The 19,515-nt window shown below is 40.3% G+C and overlaps 1 protein-coding gene across 10 annotated transcripts in view; it reads left to right on the top strand.

The window, feature by feature from the left end:
• The window catches only part of CTNNA2 (catenin alpha 2), a 784,792-nt gene that overhangs the window by 636,570 nt on the left and 128,707 nt on the right, over positions 1-19,515 (top strand). For all 10 annotated transcript variants that reach the window (XM_073342914.1, XM_073342915.1, XM_073342917.1 and 7 more), the window contains one exon: positions 4,641-4,793. In XM_073342914.1, coding sequence (XP_073199015.1) covers positions 4,641-4,793 — 153 coding nt within the window. The remainder of the gene's footprint in view (positions 1-4,640; positions 4,794-19,515) is intronic.

Here is a 19,515-nt window from a genome sequence, read left to right as displayed (position 1 = left end):
TGCTAGCCACAGCAGTGAGGACACACTCCGCCGACTTCCTGTGCTTAGTGTGGACGTACACAATTGACTGTATAAAATCGGTTTCTAAAGATCAACTTCTATAAAATCGACCTAATTCCGTAGTATAGACATACCCACACAATGTTTGCATCTGCATCAGGGAAGCTCTTAAGTAATTGGAGAAGAAAGTAGTTCATCTGTAGATGTTCACAAGATCAGAGGAGCTGTCTATCTTTTGTTAAATAATTTCCTATAGATTAATCTTTCCTTATGCTATCACTTTTTATATGCCCATTTAAATACAAGTCTTTTGCATTTCCCTTTGAAAGAATGGCATCCTGTCATAAATATAAAGGGAAGGGTAAACCCCTTTGAAATCCCTCCTGGCCAGGGGAAAGCTCCTCTCACCTGTAAAGGGTCCTCTCACCTGTAAAGGGTTAAGAAGCTAAGGGTAACCTCGCTGGCACCTGACCAAAATGACCAATGAGGAGACAAGATACTTTCAAAAGCTGGGAGGAGGGAGAGAAACAAAGGGTCTCTGTCTGTCTATATGCTGGTTTCTGCCGGGGATAGACCAGGAATGGAGTCTTAGAACTTTTAGTAAGTAATCTAGCTAGGTATGTGTTAGATTATGATTTCTTTAAATGGCTGAGAAAAGAATTGTGCTGAATAGAATAACTATTTCTGTCTGTGTATCTTTTTTGTAACTTAAGGTTTTGCCTAGAGGGATTCTCTATGTTTTTGAATCTAATTACCCTGTAAGATATCTACCATCCTGATTTTACAGGGGGGATTTCTTTATTTCTATTTACTTATATTTTTATTAAAAGTTTTCTTGTAAGAAAACTGAATGCTTTTTCATTGTTCTCAGATCCAAGGGTTTGGGTGTGTGGTCACCTATGCAAATTGGTGAGGCTTTTTATCCAACATTTCCCAGGAAAGGGGGGGTGCAAGTGTTGGGAGGATTGTTCATTGTTCTTAAGATCCAAGGGTCTGGGTCTGTAGTCACCTAGGCAAATTGGTGAGGCTTTTTACCAAACCTTGTCCAGGAAGTGGGGTGCAAGGTTTTGGGAAGTATTTTGGGGGGAAGGACGCGTCCAAACAGCTCTTCCCCAGTAACCAGTATTAGTTTGGTGGTGGTAGCGGCCAGTCCAAGGACAACGGGTGGAATATTTTGTACCTTGGGGAAGTTTTGACCTAAGCTGGTAAAGATAAGCTTAGGAGGTTTTTCATGCAGGTCCCCACATCTGTACCCTAGAGTTCAGAGTGGGGGAGGAACCTTGACACATCCATACAAAAATTAAATACTCTTCATTCATAAATCATCACTTTGGCTGGACTTTGCTGTAGTACCTAGAGGAAGATACAAGATTAGCTTTTCCAGCAATTATTCACATTGATAAATAGCCCTAATTGAATACAATAGACTGGTAGTGCTGAGCTAATACCTTTAAATGTCTTGTCTTGTGCCATTAATATTACCTTGTCATGCACCTGTTTAAGCTATTGGAAGAATGCCTTATGTTCATACTCTGTCACATTTAACAAATGATTTTGTCAAGTCATTCCTTATAGCCTGTGCTGATGGATAGTTAAACTTGTGGTTTCCTGCATATATAAAAACTGTTATCTGTACCTTTCAACTTCCATGCAAGGGCATCCAAAAATTCAGGTAATCAATTTATAAAGAAACTACAATGCCTTTCTACATAAGGGTTCAGAAATATGCTACTGACATCTATGAATGATTCACTGACAGCTATGAATAATAGCACATAAACTAAATGAGGATTTACTAAATTTATATTTATCTAATCTGCCATGATGCAGAATGCTAACACAGTTCAGTTTTTGTGACTTTGGACTCAGGACCCTATTATCCAGCTCTAATTATAAGTTAGGTGTTCATTATTATATAAATAAATTCTGTATTTACAATAGTAAGGTCCAAATTGCAGTTTTCTGATGATCTCCTTTTTCATTGACATCTAATGTGTGTTTTAACAGTAGAGGTGCTTGATACTACCAATGAAAATCAATGGTGTATTTTTAGACATTCTTCCAGTTTTAATGTTATATGGTAGGGGAGCATCATGACATAGTCAGAAATATAATACTGCATTGGCCAGAGTAAAAATTGTATTGTTCATGTCTTAGATTCCAAGGTCAAAAGGGACCATTGTGATCATGTAGTCTGATCTCCTGTATAACACAGGCCAGGGAACTTCCCCAAAATAATTCCTAGAGCAGATCTCTTAAAGGGGGAGGAGAGAAGAGAAATCCTTCCAATTTTGTTTTTAAAATGATCAGTGATGGAGAATCTGTCACAACCCTTGATAAATTATTCCAATGGTTAATTACTCATACCTTATTTCTGGCTGAATTTATCTATCTTCAATTTCCAGCCTTGGATCATGTTGTACCTTTTCTGGCTAGACTGAAGAGCCCATTATTAAGTATTTGTTCCCATATACCTATTTATAGATTGTAATCAAGTCACCCTAATCTTTTCTTTGTTAAGCTCTTTGCGTCTATCTTAGCTTATCACTATAAGACAGTGAATGCCCCCATTTAAATCAATGAGAGTTAGGCACCTAGCTGCTTTTGGGAATCCTACTAAGCCTCAATCTGCGTCTTTAAGCACCTAAATACCTTAAAAAAATCTGATAGTGACTGGAGACTCATCAGCCTCACAATGTGGGGGAGGTCTAGGTTGGATATTAGGAAAAACTATTTCACTGGGAGAGTGGTGAAGCACTGGAATTGGTTACCTAGGGAAGTGGTGGAATCTCCATCCTTAGACGTTTTTAAGGCCTGGCTTGACAAAGCTCTGGCTGGGATGATTTAGATGGTGTTGGTCATACTTTGAGCAGAGGATTGGACGAGATGACCTCCTGAGGTCTCTTCCAACCCTAATATTTTATGATTCTATGAATGCACCTTAGGTTTTGTGATGTTATGCAGTATCACCTGCTCTTTCATGGGTTATTTTATATTAAATTTTCAATGTTTTAATATTCTATTATGTATTTATTTATTTACTACTGTAATACCTGTGAGCCCCAGTCAGGAACCAGGACCCCACTCTGCTAGGCACTGTACAAGCAGAGAACAAGTCAGTCTCTGCCCCAAAGAACTTACAATATAAATAAAAGACAACAGATGGATGCAGACAGACAGGGGAGAACAAGGAAATAATGAGACTGTACTGGTCCACATCATAGGTAGTGGTCATAGCTGTCAAGTTTTTATTTTTTATGAATTATTTTTATAATTACGTTGAAGCACTTTAATCAACTTGGCAGGGCAATATACTATCTCATTTTATTCATCTATTACTAATCATGATTGTGTTATTTTAATTGTCATCATTTTAACAAAGGAAATATTACACTGCCTTTCAAACCATTCTGCTTTGTTAATGGCACTTGCCTTTTCCATACTAAGAAATGGATGGAGTGGTCACCACCAGCAATATTTTGGTTTAGCTTTTCCCTTTGAAGAAAAACCGCACACAGTCAATGCAGCTGAACTCCACAGGGGTCTTGAATCCTCTTTTTTCTTGCAGCACCCAATATAATAATTATCTGTGCAATTTTGAGCATTGAAAGGACCTCAGCTAGTTAAAGCTTTCTAGCATGGCTTACAAAATTGAATGATTACCTGAATTGACCTTCAGTCTAGCTACAAGATGTATGACTTAATGAGACTAATGTCTGGTTGGACCTCCAGGCTAGATGGCTTCCAGCCTGGTGGCTTTGAGTTTGCTATTTTTCATTTTTAATAACAATTATACCCAAAAGCTTAAGGAAGTCTGCTAAAATATGTCTGCTATCCACACTATCATAGAGCAGTGACATCTCCAGGAAGAATTATTTAATATTTCAATCATATTTTTGTGCATTTTACAGAGACTAGGAAAGTCTGACATTGATTTGTACTTTGCAGAATGGCAGAGGACAAGTTTGTGCCATCACTCTTAAAGTAGTGGGATTTTTTTTTCAAACATGGGTATTTTTTTAAAGGAAGAACAGGTGTTCAATCTTTAATGGCTTGTATTTTTTCATTAAGAATACATTTTCTATACACTTGTTAATCCTGCCTGTGAAATGCATGGAAAAGTTTTCAGATTGTTCCTATTAGAGATTTGCTAATGAAAACGAGACACCATGCATGTGCCAAGTGTAATACTGAATACAGATTTCACATGAGGTCTGGAAATACACTGGCCAATATTTTAAAATGATTGCCTAAAGTCAGCCTCCTAAATCTACATTTAGACTCCTAAATGACCTGACCTGACTTTTAAAAGTGTTGGGTACCTAGCAGCTGCCATAGACATGCAATCCCTTATGTGTGTAGTGCTTGTCCAGCTGGGTAGTCCCATTAAAGTCAGTGGAATTGCTTCAGTGAGTAAGGATTGCAGAATCAAGCCTTTAGTTATCTAGGTTTAAGTGCTACCAGAAATTCCTACAAATAAAAAAAAAATGCTACAGATCCATAAATACTACCAAAAAAAACCCCGTTGTACAACATTGAGATATGACAAATTTACTCAACTATAACTCGCTGATCAATATGCTGGAAATGTGTATCGATAACTCTTCAGTTACTTACTGCTCCACTTTCTTTTAACACAGCTACGGAAGGCCGTTATGGATCATATATCTGACTCCTTCCTGGAGACCAATGTTCCATTACTTGTTCTTATTGAGGCTGCGAAGAGTGGTAACGAGAAAGAAGTGAAGGAATACGCTCAAGTTTTCCGTGAACATGCCAACAAGTTAGTTGAGGTAAGTTATGCTGATGGCATCATTGGAGTGCATTGTCTTGTGAGGGTCAAGGAAAATGATAAATTAGCTGAAACGTTGGAGGCTTTTCCTTTGGGATTTAAGCAATTTGGGGTTTTTACTTGGGATGGTTATTTAGAAATCTACTGATTTGTAAAAATGACAGGCAGGGACAGCCCTGTGCTTTACTGTAAGATTAAACCAGCTGAACATGTGTTATGCAGAATTTCCTGTGTCTTGTCAATAGTGACTTGAGTAACAACAAGCAGATTTCAGTTAAACTTCACCAGCACTACAGTATAGTAGGCTGTCTTCTATACCAGGCAGGAAGCCAAATAGATGCTTCAGTGTGTTGTATCTGACTCTGATTGCTTAGAGAGCAAACTAGATTATTATTAGACTGTCTAGCTAAAATAGTGAAAGCATCATAAAATGGATAATAGTCTAAAACTGTCCATCTCCCCCACCCTGTGTGTGTGTATTATATATTATATACATATAGTGTGTATGTAAGTATATTGTTTTGTATAGGTACACACAAACTGGGTTTCTCTATGTTTTTCTTCTCTATATATAGACACTTTGCAATGTTAGCAAACTGTAACTGGTTTCAAGGATAGTACTGCAATGATTTTGTTCCTGAAACTGCCTCTTTCGAGATATAATTCAAACAAAACATGATGGTCAGGAATCTGGATGCCTATCGAACAACTTTTAACTAGTCAAACATGTTTGTTTAGCCAAGTTTGCTCTCCATGACAGATTAAGAACTATTAAAAAAAGTTGTTTCTTGAACATATAAATACTGTTTAGTAGTTTTAGTCTTTGATATTATTATATGGGATTATTAACTCCTCTTTACTAGCACTGTTTTGAAGACTATGCAGCTTGTAGTAACATCTTTTATAACAATTCATGGTACATGCATTTTAATTAAAATTGGATAGTGCAGATTTGACACGGACTATTGGGTTATAATTCTAAAAAATGTTTTTTCTTAAAAACTGCAGGAACAGATTTTGATCTCAGTTATACTGGTTGGTTTAAATCTAAAGTTACCCATCTAACTGAGATCACAAACTGACACTTACTGTTTAAAAACTTGGGGCTTGATTCTAGACAGTGCTGGCTGCCTGCTACACTGGGTTGAGTACCAGCATCTGCAATGTGAGAAGAGGGAACTCAGCACCTTGCAGGGTTGGGTGCTTTGCATTAAGATAAACATGTATATTATTGCTATCTGGTGACTGGTGCAGTAGCAGTGAAAAAGAAAATGGGGTCTAGGTACATTCATTTTAATTCTGCAAACATTACAATTGTGTTATGATTCTGAATCTATGATCATATTACACTGTTCATTTTTGTACAATGATGCTTTTGTGAACCTGGCTTACTATGTTGTATTGCACTCTTGATGACAATGGGATGGAATACCATAGTAAGTAGCAGAGTTAAAAAAAAAAGTTCATGTTATAGATACTTCCTTCTTGAAGAATAGGTAGAATTCTGAACCTCAGGTGTGTAGGTTCATAGGAAATTATGCTCCAAGAGAACATGTCAATTTGAAATCATGGTTTACTGTCCATATACAGGAGTATATTCAGCTAAAATTTTCTGATCATTTGTATTTGTAGATGCATAAGGCATGTCATAGCAGCCAAGTTTTCGTGGTTGCTTGTGTCACTAATTTTGCAAATAAAAATAGATTACAGTGCTGCCCATCGCACTTACAAAATGTGATTTAAAGATTATATTTTCTTGATTAAGGAGCTAAAGATTCTCTCACAGGCAGAGGGCCAATGTCACCGCCTGTGGAGGCAGGCACTGCTCCAGTGAAGTCACTGGAGTTGTGCATACTTATGTCAGAGCGGAATTTGGCACCAGGAATCCAAACACAGTAGCATTACTACTGTCTCAGTCTGTGACTCTGGAGCCTGATTCTTCATTCCTTGCACATCCTACGGAGTTTAATGGGCTTTTTGGGTATAATGCAGAATGCAGGATCAGAACAGCATGTACTTGTGTAAATGTGACATTTTTGTAGACGTTTGGCCAGCCAAAGGGGAGGGATAATTCACTTTATGTGTATTCCAGTACTTTTCTAAGATATATGTTGCAAGAACTGGACTTCTATAAATTACCTTTCTTCAAAGATCTTCTGCAACATGCACTATAAAATCCTGCATTAAGGCCTTGGTTGACTATTTCTGTCCCTCCCATCTCCCTTTTATGAGGGAGTGGGATCAACACTGTGCCTCATTCAGGAATACTAACCTCCAAAATGCTTTCTACTACCTTCTTTACCTGGATTATGAGTGATCATTTTACTAACTATAAATAGCTTTACCTAATTAGAAATTAATATTCTGCTAAAATGTGGGATTCCCAAAATCTAACATGAAATAACACTAATCAAGGGAAAATACTTGCCAAGTTTCCAAAATGCATGCTGTACTTCAACACTTTGTATGTTTTTCTAAACTGTTTTGCAGAACGTGTTTTCGTTTCGTGTGAGTTAGGTGCCAACCTGTGTAGATACTTCTGAAAACCGCATGAGGCATGCATTTGCATCTTTAGGCACCTAAATACCTTTGAGACATTGGCCCTTGGAAGATTAAATCCCATTTTCAGAAGTGACTTAGACACTTAGCAGCCTAAGTCTTATGAAAAATCAATGGGATGTAGACTCCCAAGTGCCTAAAGCCTTGTCTACACAGTGCAGCAATGTGCACCAGAGGAAGGTGAATTCTAAAGCACACAAATGTTTTGCACACTAACTGGCCCGTGTAGACCATGTTAGTGTTCCCTAGCTAGTGTTCATTCCCTTTGAAGCATCTGGCATTGGCCACTGTTGGAAGACAGGATACTGGGCTAGATTGTTCTGACCCACTATGGCCATCCTTATATTCTTAGCTAAATAGCAAACTCTATTTTAAAACAACATCAACAACAAAACTGACTATATAAACAGATATTTTGGAGGGGCGCGGGGAAGCAAAAGGCTGCTGCTCTGGAAAACGACAGCTGAGCTCATTATGAGGCCGGAGTATGAGGGAGAATTGCAGCTGGATTTATAATGTGCATACAGTACCAAAGCTGGAACCTGTTGTTCAGAGAGTCATGTTATAAAATTCTGAAGAATGAAAAATGGCATAATTGAAAGGGCAACTGACCCATAATCAAAATGTCACAAACTCTTCACTACATTGCACTATGGTAGTTTGTCCATAGCTATTGTCATTTGGAGAGGATAAATAAATTAATGGAATGGGTGCAACAATCTTGTCATTGATCTGATGGAGGACACAGCGAGTCTTTGTGAAAAGGAAATAAAGTTTCAGACGGTGTAATTCTCAGTGTTTTTAATGGAAAGAGGGTTTCTGTACTTTTATTTTAGCATCTTGATGAGGAACATTGCTTCAGTGAGTATGGGCTGGAACATTTTTCAAGGGAAATATCAAGGACGTTGCCAAAAAGATCAAGAATGGTGATGCTGTGCTGTATCTGAATGGTGTCAGTTTTTTTGACCTAAACGGATTTCCACTGAGGACACAATAGAAAATGTTAGATGGGGCTTATAATAGATGTGAAAACTGTCTTCTGCATCACTAGAAGGAATGCACAGTAGGTTCACATGTGTGACCTATTCATTGCAAATGGTATTAAGTCCTTAAATGTTGGGGGTCAAAAGTTTCTGCTGGTACCATGAGCCTCAAGAAATTCTGAGCCCAAAGGGTTAAATTGACTTAAACTTTCCATTCAAAGACCAGTGAACCAGAATCAGTTACATTGTTCTGTCCTTAAATTTTCTTTCAACAATTGTTAATCTCACCATGTGTAGCACTTTTATTTTTAGCTGTTTTAAATGTTGTGCTGCATCTCTTCCCACTAAAACACAGTCCTTCCAAAAGACAGTGTCCTACCCACTTTGCATGAATATGAATTAATTTAAAGAAGGATTTTATGAAGCCCTACATGGATCTATCTCCATATAAACTTAAAGGCCATATATCTCCCATATAAACTTAAAGGCCAGGGGTGTCCAAAATAATCAAAAAGAAAAGGAGTACTTGTGGCACCTTAGAGACTAACCAATTTATTTGAGCATGAGCTTTCGTGAACTACAGCTCACTTCATGCTCAAATAAATTGGTTAGTCTCTAAGGTGCCACAAGTACTCCTTTTCTTTTTGCGAATACAGACTAACACGGCTGTTACTCTGAAACCTGTCAAAATAATCAAAGTCATCTACTAGAAGCACTTGTTGGGGGCTGGCCTGTATTAGTCTATGGTTTATGGTGATTAAAATTTGATATAGTGCAAGCAAATCAATAGCATCACATGGTTGGACAGTAATTTGCAGCAGATGGGACCAAAGAACAACATTTCTATTTCTGTTTTTTAGTCTCTTTGTCTGCTAGGCTTACAGGAGCCTTTATTAACTCCTGACCATCAAGTTGTCATTCTGAAAAGTTTTTTCCTCCACATTGTCATGGAAGTGTAAGTGTCTTACTTAGTCTTTCTCTCCTTATGAAGATACTATGAGCACTGCCCTTCATTTCCTATGAGATATCTCATTTGTTGCTGCACAATTCAAATTGATCCTACAGTATTGTATGACATGGAAACATCTGAAAACTGGAAAGAGGAAGAAAAAGCATTGCTAGTATACTAGGAACAAATTGGGCAGTCAAATCTGTTCAATAACTTCTTTACCATGCCAGCTAGATACTAGACATCTCTTAAATCAATGGAGTTATTAGTCTTGATTTACGCTAGCATAACTGAACCAGAATCTAGTCCTACATTGTTTGTGTTATGCAAACCTCTCTCTGAAATATACTTCAGACGTTCTGAATAAATGAAAGGATGGACTGGAACTTCGAGGAGTTGACATACATCATTAGAAAGATATCTTTCATTGTCATATGAAGTCATGTTGTAGCCAGGTCAGTTCCAGGATATTAGAGAGACAAGGTTGGTGAGGTAGTATCTTTTATTGGACCAACTTCTGTTGGTAAGCGAGACAAACGTTGAAGCTTACAGAGCACTCTTCCCCAGACCCAAAGAAGAGCTCTGGATAGCTCTAAAGTTTGTCTTTCACCAGCAGAAGTTGTGTATTTTCCACAATATGCATCCGATGAAGTGAGCTGTAGCTCACGAAAGCTTATGCTCAAATAAATTGGTTAGTCTCTAAGGTGCCACAAGTACTCCTTTTCTTTTTGTGAATATAGACTAACACGGCTTTTACTCTGAAACCAACAGAAGTTAGTCCAATAAAAGATATTACCTCACCTGGCGTGTAACATTTTAGAAAGATCATTTACATATGCAGCCAGCTCTTGGGATTGAATCATGGAGCAAGCTTTCAGCTGGTGTAAAATAGCAAAAGTCCTCTGAAATCAATGGAGTGATGCCAATTTATGGCAGCAGAAATCTGGCCCATTATCTCGGTGTTACAAACTACTAATAAGCTCTATGAAGGAAAAATACAAATAAATGCATTCTTTGTGCTTTGATTGGAACTTTATGAATTCACAAGGATCACACTGGGCACTCACTTAAAGCTGTGTAAATCCAGATTAACAAATTTAATTCTGAAACGTTAATTACTGAACAAGGAACATTCCCACGTAACATACTTTGCAAAGCCTGACCGTCTGCGAAATGTTCTGTTCTCTTCATATTGTGCCCATGTTATCTGAGTACCTAGGACTTTCCCCTCCACCCCCACCCTGAAGTAGTGAAGAGAAGGTGTCAATATTCTTTCAGAGCTTTTTTATCTCAGCTACCTTCATAAAAAATTAATACTTGTCTGGGTTTTCCTCCTTATATACTGATATGATTTGTTTTTTATATTTTTGTTTTCCCTGACATTTGACCTAGAATAGATAAGGATTTATACACTAAGGATATTCATAATTGATTTGCATAAATCAGCATTTGGAAGGTCATGGTTGCTTTAATTCAAGACCTGCAAATTGAGAGATTATTTTTAAAACTAAAGCTTTATGTCCACTGCTTCCTCTGTTCAACTGATTCATTTTAATTCAGCTTTCCATCTCAGACCTTTCCTCCTTGTGTTAGCAGCAGATGCTCTCAATCCTTATTAAACATCAGCAAAAATAATATATAGAAATGTGTTAAACTTCAGCGAGGCTAATTTGTTGTAATTATCAGTATGAAGTGAGTGTGAAAAGCTCTAATAGTCTGCAGAGTTATTTCTTCTGACTCACCACTGCAGCCAGGCTAAGTAAGTCTATTATTTCTACCTTGGGAGTATACAAGACTTTGATTGTTCTGAAGCTGAGGGAGCTAGGAGCATAGATAGAGGGGCTTTTGGGGAAAAAAGACATTCCACTAGCGGCATATGAACCCAGAACCCTCCTCTGAACTGGTTCTTTTAACGCTCAGTGTTAAAATAAGGCATAATTTCCTCCTGAAGGTCGAAACAGCAGACTGGACTTCTACATCGAGTGCTTCCGCCGACGTGCACGGGCTGAAATTGTGGAAAAGCAGCATCACTTGCCCCATAACCTCAGCCATGCAGAACGCAATGCCATCCACAACCTCAGAAACAACTCTGACATCATAATCTAAAAGGCTGACAAAGGAGGTGCTGTTGTCATCATGAATAGATCGGAATATGAACAAGAGACTGCTCGGCAGCTCTCCAACACCACTTTCTACAAGCCATTACCCTCTGATCCCACTGAGAGTTACCAAAAGCAACTACAGCATTTGCTCAAGAAACTTCCTGAGAAAGCACAAGATCAAATCCGCACAGACACACCCCTGGAACTCCGACCTGGGATATTCTATCTACTACCCAAGATCCATAAACCTGGAAATCCTGGGCGCCTCATCATCTCATTTAGCCTGCAGAAGAGAAGAATGAGGGGGGATTTGATAGCTGCTTTCAACTACCTGAAAGGGGGTTCCAAAGAGGATGGCTCTAGACTGTTCTCAATGGTAGCAGATGACAGAACGAGGAGTAATGGTCTCAAGTTGCAGTGGGGGAGGTTTAGATTGGATATTAGGAAAAACTTTTTTACTAAGAGGGTGGTGAAACACTGGAATGCGTTACCTAGGGAGGTGGTAGAATCTCCTTCCTTAGAGGTTTTTAAGGTCAGGCTTGACAAAGCCCTGGCTGGGATGATTTAACTGGGAATTGGTCCTGCTTTGAGCAGGGGGTTGGACTAGATGACCTTCTGGGGTCCCTTCCAACCCTGATATTCTATGATTCTATGATTCTATGATCTCAGGCATTAGCACCCTGACAGCAGGATTGTCTGGCTATGTAGACTCCCTCGTCAGGCCCTACGCTACCAGCACTCCCAGCTACCTTCGAGACACCACTGACTTCCTGAGGAAACTTCAATCCATCGGTGATCTTCCTGATAACCCCATCCTGGCCACTATGGATGTAGAAGCCCTCTATACCAACATTCCACACAAAGATGGACTACAAGCCATCAAGAACACTATCCCCGATAATGTCACAGCTAACCTGGTGGCTGAACTTTGTGACTTTGTCCTTACCCATAACTATTTTACATTTGGGGACAATGTATACCTTCAGATCAGCGGCACTGCTATGGGTACCCGCATGGTCCCACAGTATGCCAACATTTTTATGGATGACTTAGAACAACGCTTCCTCAGCTCTCGTCCCCTAAAGCCCCTACTCTACCTGCGCTATATTGATGACATCTTCATCATCTGGACCCATGGAAAAGAAGCCCTTGAGGAATTCCATCATGATTTCAACAACTTCCATCCCACCATCAACCTCAGCCTGGTCCAGTCCACACAAGAGATCCACTTCCTGGACACTACAGTGCTAATAAACAATGGTCACATAAACACCACCCTATACCGGAAACCTACTGACCGCTATTCCTACTTACATGCCTCCAGCTTTCACCCTGACCACACCACACAATCCATCGTCTACAGCCAAGCTCTGCGATACAACCGCATTTGCTCCAACCCCTCAGACAGAGACAAACACCTACAAGATCTCCGTCAAGCTTTCTTACAACTACAATACCCACCTGCGGAAGTGAGGAAACAGATTGATAGAGCCAGAAGAGTTCCCAGAAGTCACCTACTGCAGGACAGGCCTAACAGAAAATAACAGAACGCCACTAGCCGTCACCTTCAGTCCCGAACTAAAACCCCTCCAATGCATTATTAAGGATCTACAACCTATTCTAAAGGATGACCCAACACTCTCACAAATCTTGGGAGACAGGCCAGTCCTTGCCTACAGACAGCCCCGCAACCTGAAGCAAATACTCACCAACAACCACATACCACACAACAGAACCACTAACCCAGGAACTTATCCTTGCAACAAAGCCCGTTGCCAACTGTGCCCACATATCTATTCAGGGGACACCACCACAGGGCCTAATAACATCAGCCACACTGTCAGAGGCTCGTTCACCTGCACATCCACCAATGTGATATATGCCATCATGTGCCAGCAATGCCCCTCTGCCATGTACATTGGTCAAACTGGACAGTCTCTACGTAAAAGAATAAATGGACACAAATCAGATGTCAAGAATTATAACATTCATAGACCAGTCGGAGAACACTTCAATCTCTCTGGTCACGCAATCACAGACATGAAGGTCGCTATCTTAAAACAAAAAAACTTCAAATCCAGACTCCAGCGAGAAACTGCTGAATTGGAATTCATTTGCAAATTGGCTACTATTAATTTAGGCTTAAATAGAGACTGGGAGTGGCTAAGTCATTATGCAAGGTAGCCTATTTCCCCTTGTTTTTTCCTACCCCCGCCCCCCTGAGATATTCTGGTTAAACTTGGATTTAAACTTGGAGAGTGGTCAGTTTGGATGAGCTATTGCCAGCAGGAGAGTGAGTTTGTGTGTGTCCCCGGAAAAAAAAAGGGGTGGGGGGGGTGAGAAAGCCTGGATTTGTGCTGGACATGGCCCACCTTGATTACCATGCACATTGTAGGGAGAGTGGTCACTTTGGATGAGCTAATACCAGCAGGAGAGTGAGTTTGTGTGTGTGGTTTTTGGAGAGGGGTGAGGGGGTGAGAGAACCTGGATTTGTGCAGGAAATGGCCCACCTTGATTATCATGCACATTGTGAAGAGAGTTGTCACTTTGGATGGGCTATTACCAGCAGGAGAGTGAGTTTGTGTGTGGGGGGGTGGAGGGTGAGAAAACCTGGATTTGTGCTGGAAATGGCCCAACTTGTTGATCACTTTAGATAAGCTATTACCAGCAGGACAGTGGGGTGGGAGGAGGTATTGGACAGTGGGGTGGGAGGAGGTATTGTTTCATGATCTCTGTGTGTATATAATGTCTGCTGCAGTTTCCATGGTATGCATCCGATGAAGTGAGCTGTAGCTCAGGAAAGCTCATGCTCAAATAAATTGGTTAGTCTCTAAGGTGCCACAAGTACTTCTTTTCCTTTAACCGTAAAAGTAACTAATCATTGGGGGCCACTTTTGAAGGGATTCTTCCTCACTGACCATTTTGGATGTTCTTCTAAAAGATATTCTCTAGGAAATATTTTGGGGAAGTTTTTGGCCTGTGGAGTACAAGAGGTCAGATGATGATCACAATGGTCTCTTCTGGCCTTGGGATGTGTGAAAAAGCTATGAGACTTTATATTCAGCTCCTGCTGTTCACATTGGACTGGTAGCCCATTGCTAGTTTCTAATATCTGGGGATCCCCAGAAATTTCCCCTTCAACCTGTATGGCCAACTTCACTGAAAACCAAATTGCTGCAGGGGGGCCAGAAAAAGAGGTAGGGGAAGCAACTGACATTTTGTGACCCCTTCAGCTTCTTGAACACACCAGGGGAAGAAACCTTATCGATAGAAGTGATAAAATAATAAATGTTTGAGTGTTAGAGACCATATTCATGTGAGAGTCCATTGATTTCTGCCAACATAGATCCTGGCAGAGACTCCGTGGGCTGGAAAGTGCCAAGGGCAGGTTATGGCTGCAGAAAATGGATGCAGTCTTCTCTCTGTGGTGAGCCACCACTGGAGTAAAAGTGTGGAGCCCTGGCCCAAGGGTCATGGGAGTTGGGGGGTTGGAGAGCATGGCCAGGACATTCTTAGATGTACTGTTTTTGCCCATTCCACAGCATCCTTCATTGGCAAGGCTTCTGTGAAGCTCTGCCATCCAGCATGGCTCAAAAAGTTGGAATTTATATCTCCCCTGTGCTTGCTCAGTAAATATATCCCTATGAATTTTTCGCTTTGCATCCAAAATACTGCCCTAAAAATAAACAAACCACTAACTTATGGGCACTTGAACATATGTGAAACTATCTGTATTTTCTTAGGCCCAAATAAATGTGTTAGTCTCTAAGGTGCCACAAGAACTCCTCGTTGTTTTTGCTGAAACAGACTAACAGGACTACCCCTCTGAAACCTTTTTTGAAAAGTTTCTGATTCAAAACAGGAACATGATCCTCAGTCTGCCACATCCCAGATAAATGCCTTAGCAAAAGGGCTATAGAGGCACTCTCCCTGTCATTCCATCCTGACCTGAGAAACCTTCCCAATGTAATGTTTCGGTTTCTGTCAAAAGTTTCATTTCAACAAATCAGCTTCTTTTGCCGAGAAAACATTTTGTCGAAAAGCTCCCAACCAGCTCCAGTTCTGCAATCCTTTTACTTGCACGCTAGCTGGTACACTCCTATAATATAGCAGCCTGGGTCATTTAGACCTTAATACCTCAATCAGGAGCTCATAGCACCATTTAAAATAATTGATTTTTATGTATCAGTGAATTAATGACAATTGTGCCTTAATCAGGGATTGAATTTGTAACTTCATTACACTGAAATTCCATACAATAAGGTAGCTGGCAGGCACCTAACTCTTAGGATTTCTACAGCAGAAAGCACTTCAGAGACGCTGTATGTGTGACCCTTCCTATGGACAAGGGTCATGTGAAGCCTAGATGTCATTTCACTTAGAACTAGGCCCCTGTAATCTTGTCAGTCTTTTATTAACTGTCATGTTAACAATGTGAATAGAAACTCTTATAGCCGAGTCTTCTCTAATTACCCTTTAATAGGTCAGAGAAGAAGGAAAACTCATTAGGGGTTGCTCTTAAGCTGTCAACATGTGTGTGAGTGAGAAAGAAAGAGAGACACACTTGTGTGATGACATGGTGAAAAATTCCCAACTCCCTGCCTGCCCTGGTAGGCAGAAATCAGTACCGTCAACCCTATCATTTGCCTGTCTTTAGTGACAGGTGCACTCTTTTTTTTTTTTTTTTTTACTGTGTTTCCTTTATGCCATGTAGGAAGAATGAAAGTCTCTTCACCATTCAGCTAAATGATTACATTTACCAGAGGTACAGTTACTGCAAGCACTCTGGTTGACCATACTATTAGCTAGCTTCTTGGCAACATGGCAGGGAGTGATTTCTGCTCATTCACAGAGCCAAGGTGGTATCTGAACAGTACAGAGGGAAAGATCAGCAGGTGGAAATAAAGTTGGGATGAGAGAGGATGGCAAGTTTCTGTCCCTTCAGAAGTTGCACTTACAAGTCTTCTCCTCTGATCTACCCACAGGTAGGGCTGCCTGAAAGCACCATTTCTGCTTTGCAAAAAAAATTAGGTTTTGGAATTTGTTTTTATTTTGATGTGGAGTGAAGCTGAATCTTTTGTGAAAAAACACAAGAGAGACACCCCAGAATAGCCAATGGGTGTCTGCTGTGAATCAGGCAGAGTAGGGACCTAGACCTGGGGCTTCTACTTCCTAGGTGAGTGCCCTGAGCTATTGGCAAGGGGGAGTGTGTGGGATGGTGTTTCTGTCTCCTGATACATTTCCTCAAAAAGTTTAGTTTGGTTTAGGTTAGTTTAGCCACGTCTGTTTTTACTACCGTTAACCCACACACCTCCTGGGTGTGGCGCTCTGTCCCAGCTAGTGGCAACTGAGACCACTTAGAGATTAATGAGTCTGCTACAGCCTCAGCTAAGGGCCACATGGCTTTTGGCTCATGCAGCAGAGACTCATGCACTAAGATCCAGAGGCCCCAGGTTTGATCCCGGCGACCGGGGTCTGTCAGTGTTACACTATCACATCACTCTCCATAACTTCTTCCTCCCCCACTGGCTCTTCTTCCCAGTTTGTTAGCCTGGCAGCAGGGACCAGTGACAGTGGGGAAGGAGGAAAGGCAGCCGTTAATGTGAGCTCCATAGCAGCTGAAGTAGCTGGGTGGAATAATTGTAGAAACCCTGCCCCATACTGGCTGACAAACTGGATGTGGGAAAGTCCAGCAGGGTTTGTGCGAATGCTGCAACCAGAGCTTGACTATTCTGAGTGCCACCACTTACTTGCTGTAATATTGTGACTTTAATGCTTATATTTTCAAAGTGTCCAGCACTTGCCTCCTTCCATTTGTTTCTCTTGGTCTCTTCATTTCATACAACTATTTTCAATGTGTTGCTTAATACAGACACTTTGCCAATTTTCTAATCTCCCGCTGTGGACATCTAAGGGAGATACATCCTTTCTGAAGACAGGGAAAATGACTTTGCTGATATTGTAGTTCTTCAAAGGTAGAATGTTCTAGAGAGTCTCACTTACTCATCTACTGCCCCATGCAAGAGCTGAAATGCAGGCTCCATTGGAAAATAATTCTGTCATTTGTGTCTATGATGACACTCTATAACCACAGCTGCAGATGTTGCTTGTGTTTCTTTAAAAGGGAGCAGTTTTCAGTGTGTTTTCAGCTTTACAGTTGGATTTGTTTAAAGCTGCCCGGGAAGCTAGTTTACCTTTTCATTTCTGTACAGCTTATTTTTGGCTGGTTTTCTATTGAAATTTAGTAACACTACTATTTTTCAATTGATGGGCAATTTGAAATATCTTTCCAGTTGTGTATTTCAGATCTTCATGTGATTAAGTTGAGTCAAATGTGGAACATCACTCTGTCTTAACGCATATGATTTAGGATAGAAGCAAGGGGCTATAACTAGGAGCAAAGGGATAAAATTAAAGATGATAAATTAGGTTTGCTGCATAAAGGCATAGATAGATAAGAGATGAGACAAACACTGAATGGTGCTATACAATACAGCACAAAGGCTGAGTGACGTATGGTCAATATAACTGGAATGTTTCATGGAATAAATTTTTTGGAAACTTTTTGGAAGAAAGGAAGAAGTAAACTTTCCATTCATTGTGTAGAAAGACAATTCATGCATAGAGTGGTATGGCAAAAGGTTCAAAGTTGGAGGAGGGAAGGCAATAAGGATGTTGGAGGGAACTGGAGGACTTACAGGAAAACAAGACGGCAAAAATATAAGGGACAGAATTCCCCATGCCTCGGAGGTCTTCCCTTAAAGTACTGATTAGACTATGGAATCTCACAAGACCACAGTTTAGGACAGTATGACTTCAAGCTAATAATGCACTTATTTATTTTGTACTACTTGAGTGAGAAGATATTCCTTCATAAAAATACAGAGCATTATGAATATAAGCCACCAGGCCAGATGTCCAACACAGAAATTAACCACTTATCTAAAATCATTAAGATTAGCATTTCCTACCCCAGATTAACCACAAGCCTAGAAATCAAATAATGGTCAGGACAGCCACTGAAGACCAAATCCTGTTCAGCTTTTTACAAGAAGCAATGTCAAGTTTATCCAGACCACCAAGGCCACTGCCCTACAAACACTCAGCTGCTATTCTTCTAGTTGCAACTGATTATCACACCCATAATTTATCCCTCCCAGGATGTACTTCTAAATCTGCAATGTCCTTATTTGAGTTGTGTTATGTCATTAGCATTATAAACTGCTATGCAGATGACAAGTTCAAAAATTAAGGTAGATGATTGTAGCAGCAAAAGCTTCAGCAATACTATATATGCTTGATGCATGACGGCCAGGAAGGGCTCCCAGATTACAAGATTGCCACGTCTAACCTACCTGTACACCTCATAAATTAGGATCACTAGCAGCTGTATGAATGATTGCACAAATATCTGTGCTTGGGTATTTAAATGGGTAATTAAATCAGTAAGTTATAGAGGGATTGGATAGCTTAGGAGTTTACAGTGAAATATAGTTTGTTGCTTTCAATAACAATGCAGGTCATTAGTAACTGAAAGTTGTTACCATCTGATGGCTGTCTGTAGGCTTTTGTGAAATGAGCTGATCTCAGTCCAGTTTCAGTCCCAGCTTCCCACCCAACTTTCAAAATGTGGTGGATCCAAACCGTATAGGGCTTTACAAATGTAGATCACTGTCTGCACCTAGAAGTGAAAAAGAAGTCAGTGTAGCATTAGGAACACCATTGTAATGTACTATCTCCAATGAAATCCACTAAGCAAACAGGCTGCCATGTTCTACTCCAGCTATAATGTAGTAGTGGTCTTCATAGAATATTAGGGTTGGAAGGGACCTCGGGAGGTCATCTAGTCCAACCCCCTGCTCAAAGCAGGACCCATCCCCAACTAAATCATCCCAGCCAGGGCTTTGTCAAGCCTGACCTTAAAAATATCTAAGGAAGCAGATTCCACCACCTCCCTAGGTAACGCATTCCAGTGCTTCACCACCCTCCTAGTGAAAAAGTTTTTCCTAATATCCAACCTAAACCTCCCCCACTGCAACTTGAGACCATTACTCCTTGTTCCGTCATCAGCTACCACTGAGAACAGTCTAGAGCCATCCTCTTTGGAACCCCCTTTCAGGTAGTTGAAAG

Source organism: Lepidochelys kempii, chromosome 4 (assembly GCF_965140265.1).
Source record: "Lepidochelys kempii isolate rLepKem1 chromosome 4, rLepKem1.hap2, whole genome shotgun sequence".
Classification (NCBI taxonomy): domain Eukaryota; kingdom Metazoa; phylum Chordata; order Testudines; family Cheloniidae; genus Lepidochelys; species Lepidochelys kempii.
The sequence above is the reverse complement of the archived record's forward strand: the minus strand, read 5'-3'. Positions and strand labels throughout refer to the sequence as shown.